A 27,723-nucleotide genomic window follows, 5' to 3' on the forward strand; every position below is an offset into this window, starting at 1 on the left:
TCACCGGCAGGTCTCCCCCGGGGCGGCGGAGGACGAAGGCGACCCCCCACCCCCCGCCCGCGGGCCCGCAGGCTGGCGACGGCCGGGATCCCCGCTCGCGGCACGGCGCGGGAGGCCCGCGGGCCCCGCCGGCCGGAGCCGCCCCCGTCCCCACCTTACCGGCGCCCGCAGTGGGGAAGAGGCCCCCGGGCCGGGCGGGTCGGGGCCCGGAGGCAGCGGCGGAGCTCAGAGGCGGCGGGGCTGCGGTGCGGGCGGGCTCTGCACCATCCTCCTGCCCTGGCGGGGGGCTGCGGGGCGGGGGGCGCCACGAGGAGGGGGCGCGGAGGCGGGGGGGAGGCCGTTGCCGGCGCCGCTGCCCGGACACCCGCCTCCTCCTCCGCCGCCGCCTCCCGCTGCTTCCGGGGACGCAGCCGTGACCTTTCACCCCGGCGGACGGCGGCGCGGGGGGGACAAGCTTGCTGCGGCGGCGGCGGCGGCAGCGCGCGGCCCGGCCCCCGCCCGCGGGCGGAGCCGCACCGGGCCCGGGGGCGGCCGGGCGGGCACCGCCGCTTCAGCCGCACCGGCGGCCGCGCTCGCCGCTGCTCCGGGAGCGGGCTCGGAGGCGGCAGCTCGGGGTCCGCGAAGCGCTCGCGGCTCGAGCCGCCCCGTCGGGCCGGAGCGCAGCGCTGGAGGGGGATGGGGGTGTTGGTGCAGCACCTGCTCCTGTTTTCATTACAAAGGTGCTGCCGACCCCTCCGGTCCCCTCTTCCCTCCACCCATTTTGCGATTAAAAACTATCCAAAACAACTTTTTTTTAAAAAAAAAAAAAAAGTGTTCAATACCCAGAAGTGTTCGAGATGAAATCCTTAAAGCAGATGACTTAGCAGAAGGACCCAGAAAAATAACATTTAGTTATAATGAAGTCCAGGAGAGGAGAATGTGAAGTCCTGGACCTGGGGAGGAGTCGCACGCTGGAGCGAATCCAGCAAAGGGCAGTGTTGACGGTGGAGGGATGGATGGCTCAGCCTGGACCAGAGCAGGCTCGGGGAGATCTCACCCATCCGTACATAAATGCCTGAGGGGGGTAAAGAAGAGCCAGGCTCTTCTGCGTGGCATCCAGTGAAGGGACACCAGGCGATGGGCCAGGATCTCGTGGAAGATAACAGCACTCCCAGCCCTCCAGCATTACCCAGCTGTTGTAGCCAGTTACTCCATCGTGAGGCTGCAACACGCCGCAGGTTCCAGCCAGGGTCTCCACCCAGCCCTGGCTGCCTCAGCAGCAGCTGGACAAGCTGGAAGGAAAGCGTCTGTAGGTATCTGCAATAGTTGTGGTACTTCAGAAAGGTAAAACCACCGAAAAGGTCAGACATCGCCCCGTCTTTGAAGATGTCCAAGGACAGCACTGAATTACTCGCCTTAGTTCACGACTGACTCCCTTCTTAACCATGGCTTTGGGAAAGCAGATGGCAGTGCCAACGCACGTGTGGCAAGCCTCTCAGGCAGTTAAAAACCCAAATGACCCATATACACTAGTTCTGTACAGGTCTCTAAAGGACGGTGGCTGTAGACAAAGCAAAAGCACACCTCATCTGCTGCTGGAGACCCAGATGAAGCATCAAAACCATCTGGTCCTGTGTTGTAGCCACTGTAGCACGTGAGCCTCCAAGTTCAGTTCTTCCTCAGCTGGAACACTGCTTCCTCTCCTCTCAACTATTTTATTTTTTCAAACTCTAGGTATGTGTATCAGCATCTACCTGTGCCTCCCCCCCTGAAGCAGGAGATGCCCAGCCACAAGAGAATACACACCAGATAATTTGCAAATGGTGATGATAACTGGGTAGAAAAATTGATTTCATAATTCAGGTACGTGAAACCATAGATGTTGCACAGTTTAATTAACCAGCACTTCCTGTAAAAATAGGTTCTTTACTACAGCAAAATAGGTGGTTTATATGCAAAGAAGTAGTTAGCAACTCAAGATCTGATAATGAGTTGCTCAGTCTTAATTTTCAGGAATACTGAACTAGTAGTGAGCTGTTGAAAAAAATCAAAGAATTTTAAATACTGGGGCTGTCACCAAAACACAACAGCCTGTGTTCCAATTCACTTTCAGACAGTATTTTAATTAAACTTTCTTCTTCACAAGTAGCTTGTTCACAGATACTATTTCATGACTTCTGGCATCACTGGGGTCTCTCACTGTATCTCACCCTGAGCTTGCCAATGGGACCAGAGCATCTCTATACTACAGTGATGCTCAGTGCCCAGAGCCAGGAGCAAGTGGGACTGCTCATGAGAGGGTTCATCAGCTCATGCTGGGCCCAGAACCGACACAGCATCGTGGACGACAGCTTGCCCAGTTGGAATTTTTAAACACTGGAAAATACTCTGCAGTTATTACCAGGGCAACTGACCCATTTTGCTTTTTTAAGCAAGACAAAACCATTTACCTGTTTTACCTACAGACAGGTCATTTGCCTAATAAAACACTGACAAGGTCTTAAAGCAGTCCAGTTACTCAAACACTAGAATGCAAGTTCCTGCAAGAGCTGCTCCCAGCGTAGTTACTACCCAGGCTATAGTACAGCTGGGAGCAAACCACTCCTGCTTGCTAACTTTTAGATGGGTATGGAAATCCATCTTACCTGCCTTAGGGGGCATTCAGCAGATTTGTTTGCTGGAAACAGCCTCACTTTAGTGGCTCAATAACAAGATGGCTTACCAATAAGAGATATTTTAGTTACAAATGCACCAGCAAGTAGGTAACTACTTGATCACTACAGTGATCTTTCTACAAAGAAAAAGACACTGTTACCTAGACTTGCACTTGAATAGCTAAGACTTGTGTCTCCCAAAACACAGAGAATGCAGAAGCAGTCACAATTATATTCACATTAATCATTAACAGCATAACAAATCCCAGTGACGCGATTTTTAGGAACTCATTAACAAGGGCATAATGTACACACTTTTATTTAAACATGGCAATTTACACAATAGCTAAAAGTTTGCTTCCCCCCCTCCTCAGGAAAACCTGTGTACCTGGATATCAGAATTAGCACCTAGTGTTTATGAAGAAAATGTAGACTTTACAGCATTATTTACTGCAAGCACTGGTCAGATCCTAAGCAATTTTGGTGCAGTGACACATGGATACATTAAATAATCTAATTTCTTGTGATCATCCGATTAGCTCGTTGCTTCACCTCAGCAGTGGAGTGTTGGGTAACTGGTTATCTCTCAAACACTAGGAATGCATAGTTCATAAGGCTGAATACATTTGACAAAAAGGGACAAATCACAGTCGTGGTCTGAAATTATTGCAGTGCAAATTTAAAATAGCAGTGTTTTTAAAGCAGTGGAACATAATAAAGAGGTAGGTACTTTCCTCCTTGATGGTAAGAATGTAACATTGCTTAAGAGTAGTTCAAGCCAAGTAGCTTTGTTAGATATCTCAGGTACACAAACACGTCACGGCAGACTGGATTAACTGGAAAATGATATATAAAATGTTTCACTGGCATAAAAAAGTTATATTGCAAGAGGTTGCGTTTTGTGGAATGAGCTATTATTCTTAACTTGAAATACACCGATTAAACTTTTAGTGACATAAAGCCATGTTTGCCTTGCTGAAGTATTGAACACCAAGGTAACTCCCTCTGCTGAAGGCGCGGAGGGTGTCACTAAAATGAGACTGATGCTTCATGAAAACAAAGTGCACTTTTCTGCTCAGAGCAACAGCTCACGCTTCTTCTAAAAAGCGGCCTCTCATTGTATGAACTTACTTATCTACCAGGATTGTCAAAAAAAGCCATCAAGACTTAGCTCACTGATGGAAATTACTAGGGAATGCCAGAAAAACGAAGCCACTTTTGCTGCAACTCTTGCACTATCTCCTCCCTGCCCCCTTTTTGTTCCACATTACGCAATTTTAAATAAAAATATTTCCTTCCTTTCTGAAGCTTGGCTCAACGTCCTCTTCAAAAGCAGTAACATCAGCACTTATGTGCCCCACTGAAGGCTATCAGGTGTACTGACAAAGCAGAGAGAACGTTTACATGAAGAAATGTCATATTTTAAATAGCACTTTTTTTTTCTTTTTTATAGAGCAGATTACAAGATGAGCGTCAAGTTTTCAAATCATTACAACAATACTCTTTCTGACTGTAATTCATCAGGTATACCATCTAGCACTGAAACATTAAGTGTATTTGCCTTTATACTGCAATGTAATTTAACTGAAAGGTGCTAAAATGAAAACTTTTATATCATTTTCACTCATACACAAGATGTCATGCACAGTTGAGACATTAGATTTTAAATCTATTTACAATTTTACATACTTTACAATATATTTCATCTTTACAGCTACAGAATAAACTCAGGCTAACATTGGTACCTTTCGAGTTTCTGCTGGAACTCGAATTCTTTAAGTTAAACTAATTATTAAAAACGAGTAAGTGCATGCCTAGAAGGAAGCTTTCAGGAAAGATGTCAATGGACTAGTGTTGCTTAAAAATTACACCAGTTTGTGTAGAAAATTTAAATTCAGTTCAAAAACCCACAAAAGCCTAGTAGAAATGACTACTACTTGACTAAAATAAATGCAATTCGTTACACTTAACAAAAAAAAAAAAATGTACCTTTAAAAATGTACTGACTTAAGCTCATCTGATTTTTAGCCTTAAATTTACTTCCCTTCCCAAGTAGCAGATCGTACTAGGTGAGGATAATGCTGCTTTTCAAGGTGAACACTGATAATTATCCTGCATAAACCTGAGGCTGCAGTGGCGGCGGCAGCTTGTCGTTCTCCACGTTTTCAGAGTCAATAGCTGCTAAGGCTTGACTTTTTGGTTTTATTTCTAACGGATATTTCTCAACAATATCTTGCACTTCCTTTGTAATTCCATCAGTCCAGTCTATTAGGTCTTTCTCAAGCTTCTTGGCTTCATTGACAATTCTCTCCTGTCTCTCATTCAACTGCGACAGTAGGTCTAAGTTTTTATACATTTGCTTAACGCCCAGGCACACATCAGGTGAAAAACTGTCAGTTTCTTGCTTCTTCGGGGATGTCTGACCAGTCATAAAACGATCAAAATCTTCTTGGCTTAGATTTAAAGACTGAGCATCCAGTTTTTCAATGAAGGCCACAGCACAGCACTACAAACAAAAACGGAGAGTGAGCATCACTGCAAGCTACAGATTGGAATGCACGCGTTCTACGTTTTATCCTGCTGTGAGACCAGTAACTGATTATTTTATTTAATGCCTCAACAGGTTGTTCCTGAAGAACTCTCTCAGAGGCTAACTACATCAGACAGTTCATATGCCTCTTTCTTCTCCCCAAAGTCTGAAGAAGTCAAAACCTCGGAAAACAATGCAGGAAGACATCACTGAACAGCACTGACTCACTGGATAACGTATGTTACAAACCTGAGGGTCACTGCGTTTCGGAGGTGAGAGAACAGAACAACTAGACATTAATATTTAATAACCTGATCAGCTGACATCTGCTATGTGCTCTATTCATTTTCTGAAGGAAGGAATGTCAAATGCCATCTTACCTTTTGGATGCTCTCCTCCTACTGAAAGGAATTTTTAACATTCCAAGTATTTCATTCAACTACATATTTTCCCTCGAGATTTGCTGTACCATGAAGTGCAGAGAAGCCAAGTTCACAATCGTAATGCCTTCTACTATAGACAAGCACACCGATAAACGCCTCCTGCAGAAGCTTTAAATTACCTCCACACACTAATGTCCTAGTTCCGCAGTCCCTTCAAGAGAGAAACTCTCATGGGCTTAAATGGGGAACTTTGCACCTGTAACATCTGCACGGTCCAAACTCGGGATTTTAGGAATAGAAAGTATTCTTACAGAATAAAAATACACCCAAGTCTTAGCATCAAACTGTGCAAATAAAGGGTTTAATATTATAAAGAAAGCAAAGCACTGACTGGTCTGGAAAGTAAAGAAGAGAGAGGAGATACAAAGCAAAACAGCTTGCCGTACTCTAAGTAACTTCAACCACTATTTGAAGAGTAGTTTTTATTTTCCTTCTATGTTATTTTACTGGAAACTCCTCTATCCAAATAAAAGACAATCTTATTGTCTAAAACATCAACACTATTCCTGCACTTACCAGATTCGTAAAATAGTAGCCGTCTTCTCCTGTCATTAGCCTGCTCGGATTACAGAAGCGTGTTATATACTGGATGTTGGACTGCAGGCGGGGGGGGTTTCCCTTCAAAACAATGTATATAAGTGTGGGAAGAAAGTCATCAGCAGAAGCTGGTTCGTTTTTTGTGATTTTAATAGCATTAAATATATGCTTGCTGCACTTGGTGATGCATGCTAATTTATCACGAGGGACACGCTTTGAATCCATTTCAATAATATCTGTAAGACAAAAAAGTTCTCAAATCATTACAACCATATTAATCAGACACCAGAATGAGTAGGACACTTACTGGACAATACTAAAAGTGCATAATTTTTATCTATAGTGCTTGATATTCCATAATAGTATCTGTTTATTCAACCTTCTCTTGGTTCAGTCCAAGTATTTCAAATAGCTCAGGCAAGCCTAAACACTTCTGTGATGGAAAAATTATTCCCGCTTCACAGGGAATACACCAGTTCAATACCACAGAGACTACTGCAAATCTAAGAACCTGGACCCCATTCTGATGACAGCAGAAAATAATCTCTATGAAGAAGAAACGTGAAATTTAAAGCTGTAAATGTAAACTTCGTTCACAAACCTGTAATTGCTTTTACAACCATATCAGAGACTTCTGGAATTTCTTCATTGACCGGAACACACAGCATTTGGGGAGTTACCCAGTGCAAAGCCCTATGACAAGAAAAAAAAAAAAAAAAACACATTAAACCACTCTGTGCCAGTAACGTTCAGGTGTCTGAAACCAGCTGCTTCTTGAATTCAATGCACAAGGAGTGCTTTGTGTAAATGAGGCACTAGTCCAGTTATAAGCCAGTTTGTTCCACTGAAGTAATTTATTTCCAGAAAAAATATTTTCTTTTTTTTTGCTATCATTTAGCATAAGCACAGCAATTAGTTTTCCTAGTGTAGCAGCTTTCATTATTCATTCTACTAATTCCTTCTGTTTCTTAAATAAAGCATTTTTAACTTTTTGGTTAAAAAGCTTGCCATTTTCGTATGTACAGCAAAAGATTTTTTAATGTGCTTGATTCAGAGCTCATTCACAGGACTGTGGATTACTCAACAATTTTTCTTTCAAAGACTTACCTGATTCTTTTTTGGACAGCAAGATCTTTCTTCTCATCATCAGTTGTTTCAGGGCAAAAGACATATTTATACTGCCGTGTCATAATGTATTTTTCAATCTGATCCATTGCTTTCTCAACTTTTTCAGGGGGCACTGAAAGGCACAAATCCCATCTCAATACAGTAAATAAAGTATTCTGTGGCTGTTTGGAAGATTTAATACAGTTTGGTCTTGATACCACCAAATCAGTACTACTGACCTGAGCCAAAATAAAGATTGGATACACTTGAAGTGTTTTTACCCTCTACAGCAGGAGTATAATGGTGAGCACACCGCAGTGACGTGCCAAAGTACACGCACAGGTTCACAACGAAGCACACTCATTTAGCACATTCAACACACAAATTAGGTTCAGCTGCTTGTAGCTTACAAGAATATTTCTCAAAAAGACAGTCTTTGAGAATAAATCCAGTAAGATCTTCCAAGTCATCTGTTCCTGTTTATGTCTAAAAAAAAAAATCCCTCGGTGTGTTTAAGTGTTTAAGCCACATACCAGGCACATAAAAGCAGTCTGCAACAGCAACACTCCCCTCTCACTGGCTGCTTGTGCATTACAGCGTAAGGTAAGGCTCACAGCCTGTTAATTGGGTTGAGGCTACACATTCAACCTCAGTTTTAAACAAACAGTATTGAATTTCAAACAAGAAATTAAAACAACTGAACCACATTTAATTGAGAGTTTAAAAAAAACCTGTAAAAAACAGTAACTTAGACTGGAAAACTTTATAGAACCGGTGCTGCTGGGAATAGTTCTAACTACGGTACTAGAATTTGTTAACAACGTTTCTGAAAGTTGGTTATGAACACTTTGTTTTCACTTAAAAGCGCATGAGGCTTTATCCTCAAATCATTACTTTTTCAGCAGGAAGATATGAGGAAGAGGAACATGATACCTTTCCAACGTGTCTGTAATTTCTCTGCTACATTTTGATAGAAGTCCTGGGCACATTCGGATTGCTCCTCAATACTTAAATCCTGTAACAGAAATCTGATTAAGTGTGCACGTGTGGAAGAAATGGCAGCAATGCCTCTGATGGTTTGGTTTTGTTTAAGGAAAGCGTCCAGCTGCAATAACAGTCTGAGAATGCAAATATGTTGTCAGAGGTGTTTATGTTGGCTAAATTATATTCAGAAATACGAGAAACCGAGACACACTGGCTCTTTAACATGTGAAAGACTTACATTTATTTGCTGAACAGATGTATATTAGCAATGGAATTGGACAGGTCAATGCCATTTCCCCCAGACACATCCCTGAGTAACGGTGACAAAATAATGTAGACTATTAAGCAGAATGCTTGCTCCCAATTTTGTGTCTGTAGCTTTTTAAAAAATGATATACAGTATACCAAAAAAACAAGAACATAAATCATATATTTGAAAGAATATCTATACAGTAAACACTTCCAATGGTAAAGTTACTACAAAATATATTCACAATGTTACTTGTGAAACATTGACTTTTGAGCATTAACTAACTGAGCTACTGAAGAACATAATGGAGGTTTGAAGAGTTAAAATTAACTTTACCAATCAAGTCACTTTGCACCATTAAATAGCAGCATAAAACCGTATGTTAAAAAAAAAATGAAGAGAGAACTTAGTTTCTGAATTCTCTACAGCCAAAAACTAGACAGTCACCCTGAACACAAAGTCTCTGCTCTGATGGCAGTGCTGCATTCTGATCTTTGAGGTACCTTCCAACCCAAACTGTTCTATAATTCTATGATTCTATGAATTTGAGGATATAATTTGAGTAACTACACACTAAATAGGAAAGGGGAGGGGGGGGGGAAGTGTGCCAAACACTTTTCAACCATAGGTGGCACTACAGACACATTAATATTTCAAGAACATTAAATTTTTTATACAGAGAATGAAGACGTAACCTTTATTTCATATTAAAAAAGCACAGTCAAGTTCCTCTTCCCCAAAGAAAAGGAGATGTGGTTTGATACTATATTATAACTTTTTAGACTTAAGATATCTAAACACTCATTATGTTATATATTGTATTTTCCACAAGTCATATTTATCTAGAAAATTGTTTGTTCAGCAGACATTTTATCTTTCAGAACTAATTTATTCAGACACCTGAGATACTGGGGTTGGATGGTTCCTTTGGTCATACACCATGCCAAAAAGGAAGGCATTCAGAATTTAAGACTTCCACTAGATCTTCCCTTGACTAAGCATATCAGCTGAAGACTCCCGTATACAATATATAAAAACTAAACTGCTGGAAGAAGAGCAGCATTTTCTCCATCTCTCCCTAATGCCTCCATTTTATTTATGTAAAAGGCATGCAAAACTTACCCTTTTATGATTCATTGTGTCCAAAAATAGTTTACATTGCTTATAGATATCTTGTCCGGGTTTATGATATGTCTTGAGAAATTCTATGAATTCCTTGGATACTCGATCTGTCTCGATGCTAGCCTGCCTGTTTATAGAAGGGCTGGGAGCCTTGGCTTCTTGAATCTCTGCTGGGAAAATTTGGGCACATCAGATTAGCTTTTTTGACACTGATGGATGTACTCAGGAAGTGTTTAACAGGTCTTAAAATGTCATGTTTTTTTTCAACTGTGCAGACGAATAAGCATTTATTTCTCAAGCTTTACCAGTGAAATGCTGGATATTATTAAACAGAACTCTAGGAAACTGAGTATTCCACTGAAGTGAAACATTTGTAGCCACATACCCATTTACACCAACGGCCTTTTCATGTTAGAAAATTACTGTAACATGGGTTTACTTTTGGGTTTCTTACATTTTCACTCCCAGGTAAGGTATCTCCATATAAGAGCAAGGCTTCCAGATCGGATTCTGCAGCAATTTAAGATAACAGATTGGTCCCTTTTCCTTTCTCCCTCACCTTTACATTCCTGCTCCTTTGTCTGCACCAACATAAGTATTCATTCGACTGGCTCATGAACTAGCTCTGGGAGTAGCAGTTCAGGGCAATCTTGTTAGAAATCAGTGTTTCTTATGGGATTATTTTTCAGCTTGATCAGCTCCCCAAGCTGGCTTCCTACCAGGTCACAGGAGCATGAGCAGCAGCACAAGACAAGGAGCTGGAGCATGAGGTTGGTGCGAAGGCAGCAGCCTCCCCTGGCCGGGCAGCAGGTGCCACAGAATCACACCTGCAGTGTAAATGAGAACTTGGCCGTTTCTGTTTCAGCAAGAGCAGAAGCACCACAGCTGTTCAAGGAAGAATTTGCTTGGCACTCAAGGAGGTAGGAACACAGACTGCACACAGCACTGGATGCAAGTTTATATAGCTGCAACCACGGGGTTTTTTTTCCACACAAACACATCTGATTTTCCGAGGCATGTGTTGCAAGTTAATTGTACTGATCCAGTACCTTCACTACCCAAGTTTAGTTCACCCACCTTTCAACTTGCCAGCCAACACTGTTCAAAATGAAGGATTGAATAGAGATGATGTAAATGAACATGATGAAAAGCAAGCAGCAGAGAGACAGAAAACATGAAAATATTCACGGTCAACATGAGACAAACATATCTTTCAATCTGAAAATACTAACATGCACAACAAAAAAATCCTTATTTCAATAAGCATACATGCAGAACTCCAAAATAAAAGGAAATAAATGGGATAACCATCTTTAAATTAGTGTGTTTAATTTGAAGTTGAGGTAGCTTATAGTTTTGGGTTTGTTTGTTGTTATTTGCTTGTAAAGAGATCCAGCACTACAGCAAATTCAAAGCTGTGTATGATCCCGTGACTAACAAACACTGATCATTTGACCAAAGCACAAGACTCATCAGGAGCTCTGCACTTCAGCATAACCTTCTCTGGAGCATTTGGTCAGGTGCCATTAGAACCTTTATGGTATTTAAGTGAAGAATGGAAAAGGCTTTACAAATATTTACATTCCAACCGCAGCAATCGAGATAGAAAGTGCAAATCAATCTCCTTTCTAGTCACACAAGAACACCTTTTCCAGAGGGGATTTCCTCCAATCTTCTTGATACCCAAGATTCCAAGTAGAATGCCTGTACAGTATTCAAGCTGAACAGCAATCACTACTATACATTGATGTAAATTTCTCACATTTAATATTATGTAACCCGGAAGAAGAGAGCATAGTGTTGAAATAATAAACAAAGAAAGCGAGTACACTTTTGAAAGGGAAGGGTAGAATTATAAGATCTTTTTTTTCCACAATTAACTACTGACTTCATTTCAAAGAACAGCTGAAAATTTATTTAATTATTTCAACATTGAGTTCACTGTATTATAAAAATAAACTCATTCCGCTATTTGACCTTAAGGAATATGAATATGATTTTTTTCAGTCAATTTAAAATAGATTATTTTTTAGTTACTAGAGAGATATAGTCAACTGAAGCAGATTACTCTTCATGCAGGCATTAAAAAAATTGAATGTTAGAATGAATTCTCTTTTTAATGAGTCACACCAAGAACTACACTCAGAAACGCTGCAGCTTCATTAATCTCTGCACTGAAATCCTGATATAAGGAAAATTAATCTGTACAAAATGCACCGATTACTAAGGACTGCAGGAACAAACGTGTTTTCAGTAACAAAATATTTTCAGCTTTGTCATGTACTCTAAAAGAACTCAGTCTAAGAAAAAAGACGCTGATTACAGAAAAGAAATTCCATCTGAACTAGTAGAGGAGATATGCCAAAATGAAAAGAAAGAGCATGGGAAGAGTTAAGAAAAGATCATCTTTACAAATAAACACTATTAATATTAAAATCTTTCTTAAGGCATTCTACGAAAATGCTAGTTGTCACAGCAGAACATTAGCACTCCAGTGATTCACTATGGTTGTGCCATGGTCATGGGTCTGAGCCCAAGTAAAGAATATTAATCAAGTGTTGTCATTAGCTCTACTACACACATCCATTCATCTTCATACACTTTGCCAAATAAGGAAGGGCACATCTTCAAATTGCTTTAGTCAGCAGAACACATGAGAACTGCAAACAAGTAACACAGGACAAGATCCTAAAGCCGTTTGCATCAAGGGTTCTGGCGTCCTTTTGGTTTAAATTAAACCAGTATGTCTTCTCTTGACTTGAAATTGTCTTCTTGATTAATGTAACAAACATCTGGAGATGTTTTGAGAACGCACAAGTTCTTCAAGTGTGATCTATTAAACTGAAGTAGTTTCAACTTATAATCAGATTTACAATGGCAACTTGGAATTATTTTTGATAAAAATATGAAGCAGCACAAGATCTAGCTACTGCTTACAAAATGGTTTTTTTTTTTTGAAACTGCATAATCCTTCAGATGCCACGCTAAGGTGGAGCTCAAAGAAGCTTCGGCTTTATTCCTATACTCTCCCTACCAAAAAGCCATGGATTAGAGATTCACGTTCACCTCAAGACGCTAGACTTGCTTTTTTTTGTCATCATCATATTCAACAGTGCGAGTTAGAATTGGCACAACCCTAGTTTGTATTTTGCAAAGTCCAACTAAGAAGTAAGCTCACTAAAATCAAGCAGACAGCTTGCTCAAGCTGCACTGCATTTACCTTCAGTGGGGGAAGCCAGTTCCCAGGAGGGAGTAAAAATCTCCTTCAAATCCCTGAGAATGTTATCAGCATTTCGCTCCCTCCCAAGCTGTCCTTGCTTAACGATTTTCTCTTGAGCCACTGAAATAAACGCGAAAGCAAGCAGGACACCAAGAGCAGGAGCATGTCAGGAGAGATGGTGAAGGGGATAAAAAAAGAAAATATGGAAAGTGAGAAGAACAAACGTAAAAAATGTTTTTCATACATAGCTGAACGCCCCATTTAGCCAGCTGCTGCCCATGCACCAAGACAAGTTCTAAGATGAAATTCAGACATATTTAGAATTTCTAATTACGGAAATACATCATCTATAAGGCTTAAATACATTAATGTTACTTTTTCTTCTGGAATGCCTCCTCCACAGTCTAGTATTTTCCATTTTTTGCCCATGTAAGTTGTTGCTGTGCAAAGACATCAGTGCCATTAATCATTCTTACTTGTAACACATGCTGTAGAATAAACATTCAGCCAACCACAAACTTTATAGTCACAGCCCACATACACATTACAAGTTTCCTTTCACGTTTATTTTCACTTAAAGGCACCCTGCTTACACATTCCAATTTTCCTTTTAAAGCTGTTGAAGTGATCCATTATGGCAGCACCACCTGATATTTTATATCAGTATTTCTATTGCACTTAGACATATCAGTTTGTGTGAGGTGACTGACAGCCAGTACCTTTTCTCCTGCTTTCTTCAGGAGGAGTTCCCCTTCAAGTCCTAAACCGCAGTATGGTTGACTCACAAATCTAGCAAGAACGTGGGACATACAAACAAAATACTTCCACTCAGCAGTGCAGCGGTAGACCACCACCAGGTATACATTTATCCTACACTTTAGCGGAAGAACTCCTCAGTAACTAACACAAAAGCAGCCACAGGTTTGGAAGAGCACTGTTCTATTTAAAAGATGGTTTGGCATCACCCAAAAGCTCATTTTCCTGAGTTTTCAGTAACATATCGCTCCCCAGAAGTATCATTATTTCAGCTTTTAAAAGTTAAGTCACAGAGCATTACTCTGCCTTTTAGTATAATACACCTATCAAAAATAATTTTTAACTTAACATATTGTACAGAACCATTAAAAGCAAAGGAGAAAGTTACCCTTCTTAGCTCCTGCTCTGGAAGAAGCAGTGAAGAACTTCTTCACAGTAGTGACCTTTCGTGTTTTCTCATTGGTTTTCTTTTCTTCAAATTTTGAAAAGGTCAGTGACTGTGCCCCTTGGGTACTCTGACTACTGGCATACGCTTCTTCCTCCTCACGCTGAAGCCTGGAATTAGAAAAATGTAGGTCTAATTTAAGTGTTTAAAACAGCACAAATAAGCTAATTTCCTGTGCAATAAATTGATTACTCATTTGACACGCTAATTCTCCTCTACGCTCATCTTCATTTCATGCTTCCTACCACATCTCCCTTCATCTCCTCTTCCCATGTTGCAACGGTGAAAGTGAAGGAAAGCTTACATGGCCAGGGAGGATTAAACAGTAAGGTCAAAAGAGAATATAATCACAGTCACTTTCCCCTTATGTCACAGTCCTGAATTTTACAAAGGTGGAGTTGAGGAGAACAACGGCGGGAGCACTTCCAATAATTGATTTGGTTGCCTTTCTCCCTGCATCCTGTTCCGAGTTTCACCACCTATCACCACAGATAATCCTTTACCATTTTACTGAAGGTAAAGGCCATGGCTTGCAGCTGAGCAAGTGAAATACCTTGTCACAATCTCAGAAGTATTCTGGGAAACAGACAATCGTTGTCATTTGTATTCAAAGCCTTGGTAACACATGTGCTTGTTTGAATGAATGAGGCAAAGCACTTCACTGCCAACACTGATAGGTGCTTTGCAAAGACCAAACCCATCTTTTAATCTACGTGTACAAAAGGAGGAGAGAGGGCAAACATACTAATCCTTCAACGCCTACTTTTTCTTCCTACACAGGAAGAATAAAATGGGTTAAAATATATTGTTCTTCAAGATGCTAAAAGGTTGAGCAATTTTCTTTAAACATCCACCCAGCGCAGGACTATAGATGGTTTTGCCTTTGCAATCTCTTAAAGCAGGAATTGTGTCTTATCTGTGCTGTCAAGCCTGTCTGTTCACTACTGCCAACAACCACAGCTTATCCGTTCCTTTACCATCTCCCTACTGAACAGTTACTTATTAAAGAACTCCTTAAATGCCCCATTTTGTTGTACACGGACGTTACAAGACTGACAGCATAACTATCTGCTCTGGGGGTAGGTCTCTTCTCCCACATTACGAATGACAGAGGGAATGGCCTCAAGTTATGCCAGGGGAAATTTAAGTTAGATATCAGGAAAAATTTCTTCACAGAGAGGGTTGTGAAGTATTGGAACAGGCTGCCCAGGGAGGTGGTGGAGTCCCCATCCCTGGAGGCGTTTAAAAACTGTGTGGATTTGGTGTTGAGTAACATGATTTAGGGCCCCTGACAGTGCAGGGTGAACGGTTGGACTCGATCTTGAGGGTCTCTTCCAACCAAATGATTCTGTGATTCTAACACTGAAGTTTTTATTAACGGTTTAAGCCAAGATTATGGCAGAGGAAAAATGACGTGTCCTCTGTACTGTACTCAACAGCTTACCTTCTGGTTAGGCTAGAAAAGGTTTCAACCTTCTGGTTAGGCTAGAAAAGGTTTCACGCACTTTTTTCTACTTGTCTTTGCAGATAATCTGTTCAGTGCCAGACAGTAAAGTGAACTTTAAAAACAAACAGACAAACAACTTCAAGGCCTGAGGTAATAGGGTCTAGGGTGGTCAGATACCAGAAAATTTGGTGCTTCCAAACCATAACCATGAGTCTGGACCCAACTCAAGTTCAGAGCACTTCCACAGATGTCACCTTCTTCAGGCAGACTGAGGTGAACACTGCACTTCATGCCTTTTTTTTTTTTCCCCTTGCCTTTTTTTTTCTTCCCAGTGACCTTGGTTAACATATCGCTAGGTAACTCCAGATCACCGCAGGGTTCCAGATCCCTGTGCAGACACGTGTCTCAGTCATTTGCACTTTTTCCTACAGCTCTGGTACACACCACTAATACATTAAGGCAAGTGTACGTAGAGAATCTGTGTTAATATGAACAAACATCTTGGCCAGCTCAAGCCAACTGCCAATCAGCTCTTAATACACAGCTAGATGCTCCTCCGTCTCAAGAACAGTTAACCTGAAACAGTTAATTCTGGGTAGATGTCAGGTAACTCACACCTGGAAGTGACACAAAGGACAGCGGTAGTACAGAAGAGGATGGTTTGTAGTTTCTCAGGCAGAGTTTAATGCTTTTGCTTTCTACCCAAATCCAACAAAAAAGCAGTTGTAGCTGCTCCTTTTTTCTCACTCAGGCATAGATTTCCTCCAACATCCTTTTCAGGGTCAAGCATTTATCACACTAGAAAAACTAGACTGTTTTGCAGCAAACAAATGCTTAGAAAAATTACCTAAATTATACAAGTTAAAGCTTTGATGCTTCTGGGCTTAACCCTGAAGTTTAAAGACTGACTACAGACCATATTTTTTTAATCAGTAGCTGAAATGTAAAACCATTGTGCTGGCTATATTCAAGACAATAACTGCGGCCTCCAGAGGCAGAGGTATTTTAATCAAAATTGTCACTTTCACCCTTCTAACTGCTAGTTAGAATTACAGATTTCAGTATGCAAATTAGGTCAAAGTATTTGCTGAGTTTGGGGGTGGGTGTTTACATTTGTTACTTCACAGACTTTCTTTTGAAACCTCTTAAATTAGAATGTCATAAATATTCATCTTTGCACCAAAGAGTTTAATTCCTGCTGGAAAGGTCAAATTTGAGAACTCATGATGCAACTGAGGCAGAGCAAACAGGACTCGAAAACAGGCGACAGGAATAGTATTAAGTGAAGTCAGCCTACTGTAAAAGATGAAGGAATAAAGAAGGCTCTTTACCGCTCTGCCAGCTCCCAATCCTCTTGAATCTGTTTCTGCCTGGCCTTATGGTATTCCTCTCTCCAGCACTTGGAGCAAAATCCCTGCCAAGCAGGATTGCCATAGTAACCACAGCCCTTCTTGCACAGTAGCTCTGACTGATCAACGTGAATTCCTCTGCGTTCAGATTTCAGGTTCATTTTCTTCCTGTTGAAAGAGAAAAGAGTTAAAAACAGAAACACGATATCAGCCTGCTAGAAGTAATTTTTCTGAATGCTTGCCTTTTAGAATGAAGTCACCTGTTTTAAATATTTAATAGTTCCATAGCAACAAAATAAAGGCCACAGGAGGAAGACCACAGTTATATAACCACACAGCCCCGAAAGTCCACTGCAACGTTAGCATGTGCTTGCATAGCTTTGACTTGCAAACAGTACTAGCCAGCTGGCCTGGAAGGCAGGCCACAAGTACCAGCCACACAGGTAGGTGCACACGTGGAAAAGGCACAATTCTCCGATCTCACCAGCACGTTCTTCTAACAGTTGCAGAGGCAAAAAGCAACAGAGAAAAAAAAGAAATACAGAAAGTTACAGTGGTCACCAAAGAGAAGCAAGTTGAGTCAAAGCCAAAAAGTAAATAGGTTTGTATTCGGGCTGAGACTGACTCTGCAAAGAATCACACTGGTGAGACTTCAGATAACATAACTCTGGCCTCAAGAGTATGTCTTCACAGCACAGCGAAGAGTTGCAGCCAACCTCAGCAGAGTGCTTCACATAAGCTGAGCAAGCACCTTTGCAATCTGGTTTCTTGCTCTTGCATTCCTAACCACAGGCGTCCCTCCGAGTTCCTTCCTCTAACAGGAAAACCAGAAGATTTTTAAACCAACACGGCTCTGCAGTTTGAAGACCCTGCCCTCCGCTCCAGCACGTTACTTTGGATCACACAAGGAAAACAGAACACACACTGAGATGCAATGTATGGAAAGCACGATGAAAAGTGATTTTCTTAAAGTGAAGAATGTCACTAACTGTCAGAGTAATCTTGTTTTTCCCTGAGATCATAATCACCCCTAAGTTCTTATGTTTGAGGAATCTGGTTGTCTGGTTGTTCATGTTTCTGCCCAGGAAAGGTTACTCACTCCTAGAAGCTCTTGCACTCAATAGTCTCAGAGAGAGCCCCAAAGTCTTCTCTGGGTCATCCAGTGGAACAGATGTGATATGCACAACTGTCATTACCAAAGATAGTTTTCTACTATAGCCAGTAATGGCTATTTTGTTCCAAGCTGAATTATATAAAATCAACCATTTTAAAAGAATCATAGAATGGTTAGGGCTGGAAGGGACCTTCAAAGGTCATCCAGTCCAACCCTCCTGCAAGGAACAGGGATATCTCCAACTAGATCAGGTTGCTCAGGGCCTCGTCCAACCTGGCCTTGAACGGAAGACTGATAACGTTTAACACTTCCCATTAATCTAAACAAGTTATTTTAAGTAAAGTAATGGGAAACATATCATTTTCTCTGAGGGGGGAACAATTAAATATTCCATCTGATCTAGGTAAGTATTAAGGCTCCTTCCACTAACATATTTTCTATCTTTGAAAGAAGTAATGAGTTTCTAAAAACAGTGTAAAATAGCTTCATTGTAGTCATCTGTATATTAAGGGAATCAGTTTCTTAATGGCATAATTTATAAAGATACATTTCCTCATTTATATAGACAGAGAGCAGTCGAATACTCTTCTCTCCCACAGAAATGTCTGACAGTTAAACAGACATTAATATGCTTCTGCAAAGCAAAACGAAAAAAAACAACTAGATTTTAAATATTTTAGAGAGCTTTACTTCATTCCCATATGGATACATTAAGAGAGGAAAATACATACGTTGTCTTCACAAAAAACTAGTTTCTGTACTATCTTCCTTTTCCGATTCCTCAAGTAAGGTCTTTATGTTGACTATAACGTACACAGATCTGCTGACTGGCAATCTATCCAGCAGACCAGAAATTAAACACCAAATGTTTGTCAATTGAACAGCCTGAGACAGAAACTGCATGTTGGCAGTATTTGGAAACACAGCCCGTTCTCAGAGCATCACATGTGCCCTTTATCACCAATTCTGAGAAGAATGGGGAAGCAAAACCTTGAAACTCTGCAGCTGCTCCTGATCCAGTTGAAGACCACTTCCTAAAAACAGAAGCTGCAGCAGCATTTTGATTAGAGACTTCTGTTGCAGGTGCCCGTACTAGAAAAAACCACATGCATAAAATTTGCAATATTGCCGTTAATTGTAAAGCTGATCAGTCCAAATGTTTTCACTGTCAACTACAGGGAGCTATAAAAACACAACAGATAAAACATTTCCATAACACAAACTTAAAAGAAGTTTTACACCGGTCTGTACCACCCAAGGAAATAACACCCCTGCTCCTATCACCCACTACATGGAGTAAGTTACAATAGACTTGCAATTGTAGTCTGTAGGCCAATTTCAAGAATTCAGGAGTCTGGTTTTTTTTTAAACAAATGCACCATGCTTTGGCCACTTGGCTTTTCAGACAACTAAAGGAACAGAATGAAACACATCACCTTGCTTCAACCCCTCATCAGCATCTTGCTTTCCCAAAGCTTAACAGCACGCTCGGTTTCTATGTCAGGTGTGCACTTCCACCATCTCTACACAGACACACAAAAACGAGCCTTCTGTACCCACAGAGCTTTAACCACACACTAGTGCCAGTCACCTTTGGCATCCTGCTAGCCCTTAGCAGACACGAGAACTGAAAATAAGGTCTGTGCGGTGTCAAAGTTCAGCAGCTTTCCCTGGAGTGAGCAAAGCAGGTCTCTCCACAGCAAGATCCAGGGGTTTTGCATTCTTCCTAGAGAGGTTTGTAAACAGCTGCAAAGCCAAGCCACTGGAAAGCGAGCTGTTCTGCTTCCTCCCCTTCAAGTATTTTTGATTGCAGTTACTTCAGTTTCAGAGCCAGGGACAAGAGAGGTCACCCTGAATCAATATGAAGAAATCACATGCTGCACCTAAAGCAGAGCCTTTCTGCTTCCTTTAGAAACATACAGCCATTACAACACAAAGTTTCACAGCCAATTTTTGCAGGTCAACATTTACATTTTATTAAACAGAACAACTCAACAAGTTTTAAGAAACTCAGTATGAAAAATCCATCTCAAGTCAACTTTCTACAACTAAATCACTGCGTACTTTATGATCTTTCTTTCCTAAAAATGTTCTGTTGGAAATTTGAAGTGCCCGAAATGCTTTTTTTTTTCTCTCCTTTTCTTTCTTCCCTTCTCTCCCTCACCTCCAGCTAAAGGTACCTCATTCTTTGTTCAAAGATCAATTACTCAATGTCTTTGCACAGTTGCACCTCTCACTTTGCACAGTCAGACCTCTTATTTTCATTCCTGCCCTGAACGCATGCCCTGCTCACTTCTGAGCAACATCATCCTTAGAGGATCCCTGCTAACATATGCTGTGACATCACAGCTGCAAAAATTGATTTATTCTGGACAATTACAACATGGAAAGCTGCCCCATTGCTGGCAATCAGCGTTTCTGTACACACCTAACAGAGGACTAGACTGTATGGACACCAAAGAGCTCCTTGTCTTACTGCCACATGCATTCCCAGGCCTGACAGAACAATTCCGAGCCACAGCATCAGCTGCCCATGGCTACATCTTTCCATGCTGTTCTGGATGTCGAGCTTTATTTTTCCAAGCTGTAGTGATATCAAGAGCAGATGCATACTTGTGCACCATTGGTCGATAAGGTATTAAGGTCGATACGTATTACATTAGATATATTTGAAGGTGTCGTGGTTTAGGGCTGCACATCAAAGGTTTCTACTGACAGATCAGATCTCCCTCTGTAGCTTTTTCATAAGCATCTTGGAATATTTGGTTTTGTTATGATGTCTAGCATATGAAAAAAAAAACCACCACTGTGGTTTAATTCAAAATTAGCCTTTAGCTTGCCTTACTGCTTTGATTCTGAAGCTCTCAAATACAGCTCTTCTTATCAACACATTTTTCTTGCTGTACCTATACTTATCTAAAATTCCTTATTATTCCACAGTATTTTGAGCACCTGTTTACTTAGAGCAAATACTTTTTTAAAAGTGCAATACCAGCTCAGAGGTTTCTCATCCCTTGCTCGCACTCCTAGATGTTTCCTGTCAAGTTTGTCATCCAAGAAGAATATCCAATAAACCACAGCTCTTACTTCAGAAGATGGAAATTCACACAATTTTCTTAGGAAGGATAAACCAGCTGTCTGCCCAACAATTCCTCTGTGACTGTCAAAGCTGCAACTGAAAACGTACATGCAAAACAGTACAGGGTTTCGGTTACCACAGTCATGGAGGCAGACATCTGAGTCAAAACCAAAAAACTCAACTTTTCTGCAAAATACTGCTGGCCAACAGCCACATCACTTTCCCTGAGTCACATGCTTCAATCCATCTTTGAAGATTTACTAAAGAAAACACAGAACGAGTTAAGACACAGGAAACATGCAGTTTGTTACACGTTATGGAAGAAAAAGAACCAGAGTGTTAAGGTCAGGCGGGGGATGGAGGAGAGTGGAGGAAAGGAGTTTTTTAAGAAATGTTTTCCATTGACCTGCAGTGCAACAGTATTCATTACATGCAGTTAATAAAATTTACATCCCAGTTTTCAAGGATTTTCAGTTTCAGGCCTCAGGAGCCCAAGTTTCTCAAGGGAAGCAATAAGGATACAGCTACATTACAAAGGGAATCAATCCATCAAAGCGTTTAGTCTTCAGACGTTTGCAGACTGCAATCTACAATCTTAATTCCCTACACAAAGCTGGCAAACAGCCACAAACACCAGAACACAACCTACAACAGTCACCAAAGCTCAGGCAGCAACACCTTGCTTACGTTCCACTGTGGATGCCCACGTTCCTGTATGGGTCTGGCCCCGAGTACGTGAGGCTGGATGCCCAACCCCTGGCACCTTAACTGCTCATATAAGATGACAGTGAAGTCCACCAACATCAGTGCAGAACTAACCAGACTGCACTGACACGGAATTAGGCAATCAGATACTACTTCACTTCTTTTTTCTCTGATGATCTTCCATTACCTTCCCATGAGACTAAAGATAAAAGCTTCATAATCATTGCTATTCCACAATTAAAACTATGGGATAAGAAGAGAGCTTAAAAGTTTGCCAACACCTGATGATCACACGTGACATCTCGATAAAGCACAACACTAGCTCTATGTTTCCAGAAGGCACACTCTCCTCCAACTATAAGTCCATAAATCCTTAGGCTGTTTCTGTCAGTATCCCATAATGGGGACTGAAGTAGCAGCAAGTATTGCTCCAGGACATTGTACCTTTCACATCGGCCTCAAGGCTCTCAACTACAGCAAAAGACTGTATCCTAATTTTCACAAAGAGCAGGTTACAAAATAGCTGGAAAAAACACAGTAAGCTTATTAAAGCAGTATCACAGTCACGGCAAAGAGCAAGCTTATTCCCAGCTTTTATGTGGCACGAGAAAGGCAATCCTTTCGTCAGAGCAGCATCTGTCACTAAGGGCTGATTTACTGCACACATGAAAGAGACGACACTTACGTAACACCTTCTTCTCACCAATAAACCTGAGATCATTTTCATAACATGCCAGGGTTTCCAAAGACTGCAGACACAGCTTTGGCTTCAGGAAAAGCTCTGTGTGAGAAATACGGTTCAGCAGTAGTACAGATTTATCACAAGTTCAGACACCACCAGCTTGTTTTTCTTGTTCCTCTCTAACATGTACCCACCCTTCTTCCCAGGGACTGAGTAGGCAGACAGACACCTTTGCTGTCAACGCAGACTGCATCGCTGCCACAACGACAAACACTGACTTTTTCATAAACTATTTAGTAGTCCTGGATTGATTAGGTCACCTTTGATGGAAGAGCTGGTTGAAAATCCTCACATATCAAAGCTGAGTAGGAAGGAGTCTCATTTAATCAATCTATAGACACCTTTAGTAAGAGGTAATGGCAAGTCAATTTATAATTATTACAAGCTATGAAAAACAGTTTCTAAATAACTCTGCATGCTAACTCTGGAAATAAGCAGCGGCTCCGTAAGACACTTCTGTAAACGAGTTTCAATGTTGGCACCAAAGTTCATTAAACTTATTTAAAAATAGGAAAAGGCTTCACATAACAGACTCAAAACAGGCAGCCTGACACAAAGGCATCAAACTGCCTTTGACTTCTGGGAAGTCTATTTCAGCCTTCTACACTTTCGACCACAAAAAAAACCCAACTGCCTCCTGACGCCTGAATCCCTCCTTCTGGTTTTGGTTTGGGTTGGTTTTGTTTTGTGGTTTTGTTTTTTTTTCTCTCATGTATTTACCTTACTCTACTTCCTGAAATCAAAAGTCTTCTCAAAGAAATCTTGGCACAACGCTTAGCAACAACCTACCCCAGTCTTTTCACTGGACTGAAGCTAACAGGATTTAGCTCTTCAAGTTTAAATCTTCGTAGCACTTAATGAACAACTTGCATTAATTCTTCTCATTAAAAAAATATCAAAGTGCTCCAAAGAGCATTCACAATGTCTCCTGCAGTATCACTGACTGCAACTGTCTGGTCATTAATGGCCATCTTCAGACGTGGGATTTTAGAGCAGGAAAAGGAGAAAAACTAGGGAAGTCTCCAAACACACAATTCTTACAGTAACAGTTGCTGTTTTACCTTCTACTGGTGTCTGAATAGTACACCACCAGATCAAAAGAGCAGTGAGTCCCACCTAAAACTGCATGCAACTTCCGTTACTGAAAATAAATTTACAATTTAGACTAGAAAGTACATCAAAACTGACGGGGTGGAAGGATGGGATCAGGTTAAGGTCTCCAAAAACTACAAATTTTGCCTATGGAAAAACGTCCTTAAAATAATATGTATACATTCCAAAGAGTAACCACTGACCCAAATGCCACAAAATTATTAAGAGCCATCTAAGTGTTGAAATAGTCATGATTCATGTGTAACCCTAAACATTCAGGCATGTAATTAGCAGCAAGGTAATTAAACATGAGTTAATTTCCTCTAAAGGAAAGGGTGGGGCAATACAATCCGAGAGACTCACAAACTGAAAATACAAAAGCCATTAGACAACTTCCAAATTAGGAACGAAACACGGTGGTTGTCTGTTTGCAGGACAGATCATGAGAGTCTTCACAGTTTTAACATGCATCTTTCTTGCCATTAAGAAATTTCAGCTACAGCAGTTGTTTCCTAGTACAAGCAGCACAGGTTGTTAACTAATGATCCTGAGGGAAAAACAAACAGTCGTTAACTGCGATGACAGACGCACAGTCTGGTGAGCCACCCGAAAACAACCGCACTGCCTGGTACTGGAATTTGGCAGGGGAAATCGTAGCCGCTACTTAAAACCTCTGAAACCCAACAGCCACAAGGCTCCAACATGCTGCCCACAGAGCTCAGGGTGTACTTCAACTTGAAGATGCCTTTTCCCCCTCCAATGTCAGTACAGACCTTCACCTACGCTTTTGTTTCGAATTCTTAACTAGTGCCTGTAGCAATGACCACTCAGCCTGGAGCACCATGTGGTCATAGAATCATGGAATGGTTTGGGTTGGAAGGGACCTCAAAGGGAGGTCATCATCACTAGGACATCACCTAGTTTCAACCCCCCTGCCATGGGCAGGAACACCCTCCACTACACCAGGTTGCTCAAAGCCTCATCCAACCTGGCCTTGAACACTTCCAGGGATGGGGCAGCCACAACTTCTCTGGGCAACCTGTGCCAGTGCCTCACCACCCTCAGAGTAAAAAATTTCTTCCTCATATCTAATCTAAATCATAGAATCATGGAATGGCATCGGCTGGAAGGGACCTCAGAGATCATCTAATCCAACCTCCCTGTCATGGGCAGGGGCGTCTCTCAACTAGATCAGGCTACTCAAGGCTCCGTCCAACCTGGCCTTGAACACCTCCAGAGAGGGGGCATCCACCACTTCTCTGGGCAATTTATTCCAAAGTCTTACCACCCTCATACTGAAGAATTTCTTCCTAAGAAGAAATCTGCCCTCTTTCAGTTTAAAGCCATTGCCCTGTGTCCTGTCACTACACACCCTTGTAAAAAGTCCCTCTCCAGCTTTCCTGTAGGCTCCCTTTAAGTACTGGAAGGCTGCTAGAAGGTCTCCCTGGAGCCTTCTCTTCTCCAGGCTGAACAGCCCCAACTCTCTCAGCCTGTCTCCACAGCAGAGGTGCTCCAGCCCTCGGATCATCTTCATGGCCTCCTCTAGACCTGTTCCAGCAGCTCCATGTCCTTCTTGTGTTGGGGACCCCAGAGTTGAACGCAGTATTCCAGGTGGAGTCTCAGGAGAGAAGAGCAGAGGGGCAGAATCACCTCTCTCGACCTGCTGGCCACACTGCTTTGGATGCAGCCCAGGACACGGTTGGCTTTCTGGGCTGCCAGCGCATGGTGCCGGCTCATGTTGAGCTTCTCATCCACCAGTCCTTCTCCTCAGGGCTGCTCTCAATCCATTCTCCGCCCAGCCTGTACTTGTGCTTGGTCATGAATTAACAGACTCTGTCTCACCATTGACATGTGACTCAGAAATGCACTTTTAAATGAAACCACAAGAAACATCTAAAAACTGCTTTGTACTGTCTGACTGGGAATTCAAGTAAGAATATGAAGAGGATCCACTAAAACTTTTTAAAACTCTTCAGAAACAGCAGCGATCAGTTTCTACACGCTCTGTGTTTTTTTGCCAACACGTCAACCACACTCACCTGGACATAGATTAAAACTAAGTTTGCTACAACCTCAGAGAAAAACTTCAAAGCATCTCATGCACTTTGTACTTGACTCGTTACCAACTACAGTTTAATAGGACTTCATAAGCATGATTTTTAGGTCTAGTTTAGTTCACAAGTAGTCTACCATTCAGGAAAAAAAAAAAAAGCATAATTGGGAATTATATAGCAAACATCGGGAGGGGAAGGAGGGAACTGAGAATAATTGTTCTAGGTTAGATAATGCTGCAAAATAAAATTAAATACCAGAATCATGCATTATCTTCACTCTTATAATCACAGATTGTTGTGTAAAGTGGTCTTATGAATTGGTATAATCACCTTTATATTCCTATTCTTCCTTCCTATTGTGTAGTGCTTTGTGGTTTTTGTCAGCAAAGCATTCCATTGAGTTACAGTACTTTTCCTAATCCTCTCCCCTGCAAAACACTTGTGTAACCATTTCCAGCAGGCTGACCCATCCAGTTCCTGGAAAACACCACCACGTCCTTCTGTGCTGATCGGTCATGAGTCTCAGAAGAGTCTGAGGTTACTGGAAAACCGAGAGCTGCTCGGTACACATCCCAGCGTGCTGGCATGAGGAACTGCCAACACAAAGCACTGCTTCGAACATAGTTCCATGACTATGAGACCAAAGAAGAAAAGTACAGCAAGTCATAGAATCATAGAATGGTTAGGGCTGGAAGGGACCTTCAAAGGTCATCTAGTCCAACCCCCCTGCAAGGAACAGGGATATCTCCAACTAGATCAGGTTGCTCAGGGCCTCGTCCAACCTGGCCTTGAACATCTCCAGGGATGGAGCAATGTCAATGTCAATAATGGATTTAAATCACAACCTCTGCAAAGCCACTCTTTTTCCAAAACTGTGCAATGCCACTAATTCCCAGCACTGGGCCAGATCAGGGCTCCACTCAGCCCAAAAACCCTGTTTTGACCACACAAGTGACACTGCTCCTGCCACAGACCAGGGCAGCCCAGACCAGCAGGATTTAAGACAGTGTTGAACCACTCCCTCGGCGAGGTTTTTTGTTACCTTGAGCACGTCATTCATCTTCCAATATCTCACACCCTCTCAGAATATACAGCCACACCCTACTGCAATGGAACGACCTGAACACTCCAAAAGTGCTCATACAGTGACAAACACCCACCAAAGCATCCAAAATGTGCTGCTCAGCATCTTAAATACACTCCAGACTTCATTTGGCTTGAGTTTAAAGGACTTCGCTCCCCAGTCTTGTAAGAAGCAGCCATGAAGCCGCAACACTTACAAGCAGAGAGTCGAAAAGCCCTCGATCCACAAGGAACTCAGCAGGGAAAGGGGCTGAGGGGCCAGATTTGCAGTTTTAAGCGACACCTTCACCCTGATGAACTATTGAAACATACCCACGGACTCAAAAAATAGTAGTAATAAAAAAAATATATTATCAAAGTACCTCAGTTTTAGGAACTGCACGCGGAGGAAAGTGGTTTACGAAGTTTCTCCGTATGCCGGTGTGCCCGGCCCGATCGCAGCCCACCTCCCGGAGCCCGGCGAGCCCTTCGCGGCCGGCGGGGCCTGCAGCGAGGGACCGGGTGTGACCCCCCCGGCGGGGCCCGCCCCCGCGCGGGTTCTCACGCCGTATCGCCGAGACTTACAACGACTTATAACGACCGGCGGCGGAGATGACGCTGACAGGCACCGAGCTGTCACCGACTGTCACCGCGCGGCCGCCAGGGGAGGCGGCTCCCTCCGCGCGGGCGCCCCTTCGCGCCGGCGGCACAGGCACCGGGCAGCCGCTGAGAGCGGCCGCCACCGGGGGCCCGGCCGGCCCGCGGCCCCTCACCGAGCAGCGCGGCGAGTCTGAGCTGCGGCTCACCGGCTGTCCCGGGCGGCGGGGGCGGCCGCCGCTCCGCGCTGCTCGGCTGCGCGCTCCGCTCCCCTCACGGCGGCGGAAGGGCGTGCTGCCACTTCCGGGGGCGGGGCCGCTTCCCGGAAGGAGGCGAGGGGCGGGTTTGCCGAGCGGAGCCCTGGCGGGACGGTGAGAGCTCGGCGGTGCCGCTGGGAGCCCCGCGGGAGGGTGTTGGTGCCCGCCGCGGCGGTGGGAGGCGGGCGGGCCCCGGGA

At 42.5% G+C, this 27,723-nt stretch overlaps 1 protein-coding gene across 7 annotated transcripts; it reads right to left on the bottom strand.

Annotated features, from left to right (window-relative positions):
* Positions 1–4,033: 4,033 nt before the first annotated feature.
* RABGEF1 (RAB guanine nucleotide exchange factor 1) lies at positions 4,034–27,499 on the bottom strand. 7 transcript variants are annotated; one of them, XM_009985232.2, is made up of 11 exons: positions 27,257–27,321; positions 16,806–16,991; positions 13,971–14,137; positions 12,827–12,946; positions 10,684–10,704; positions 9,607–9,773; positions 8,184–8,265; positions 7,251–7,383; positions 6,745–6,836; positions 6,123–6,379; positions 4,034–5,139 (listed from the first exon to the last, which is right to left on the bottom strand). In XM_009985232.2, the coding sequence occupies exons 2-11, from the start codon at positions 16,982–16,984 to the stop codon at positions 4,741–4,743; spliced, it is 1,617 nt and encodes a 538-aa protein (XP_009983534.1). In that variant the 5' UTR covers positions 16,985–16,991; positions 27,257–27,321; the 3' UTR covers positions 4,034–4,740. The 7 variants fall into 7 exon arrangements, with proteins under 7 accessions (XP_009983534.1, XP_086480947.1, XP_086480950.1 ...); XM_086624821.1 differs by lacking the exons at positions 10,684–10,704; positions 27,257–27,321 and adding an exon at positions 27,478–27,499 and having other exon boundaries at positions 9,607–9,776; XM_086624824.1 differs by lacking the exon at positions 10,684–10,704 and having other exon boundaries at positions 9,607–9,776.
* Between the last annotated feature and the right edge of the window lie 224 nt (positions 27,500–27,723).

This window comes from Tauraco erythrolophus, chromosome 21 (genome assembly GCF_009769465.1).
Source record: "Tauraco erythrolophus isolate bTauEry1 chromosome 21, bTauEry1.pri, whole genome shotgun sequence".
Classification (NCBI taxonomy): Eukaryota; Metazoa; Chordata; class Aves; order Musophagiformes; family Musophagidae; genus Tauraco; species Tauraco erythrolophus.

Coding starts and splice junctions, on each gene's coding strand:
- RABGEF1 (XM_009985232.2), bottom strand. CDS start 16,984: ATGAACCTGAAATCTGAACGCAGAGGAATTCACGTTGATCAGTCAGAG. Junction 14,138..16,805: donor GATTGGGAGCTGGCAGAGCG/GTAAAGAGCCTT, acceptor TTCTAATTCCAG/GCTTCAGCGTGAGGAGGAAG. Junction 6,837..7,250: donor GCTGTCCAAAAAAGAATCAG/GTAAGTCTTTGA, acceptor TTCTTGTCATAG/GGCTTTGCACTGGGTAACTC.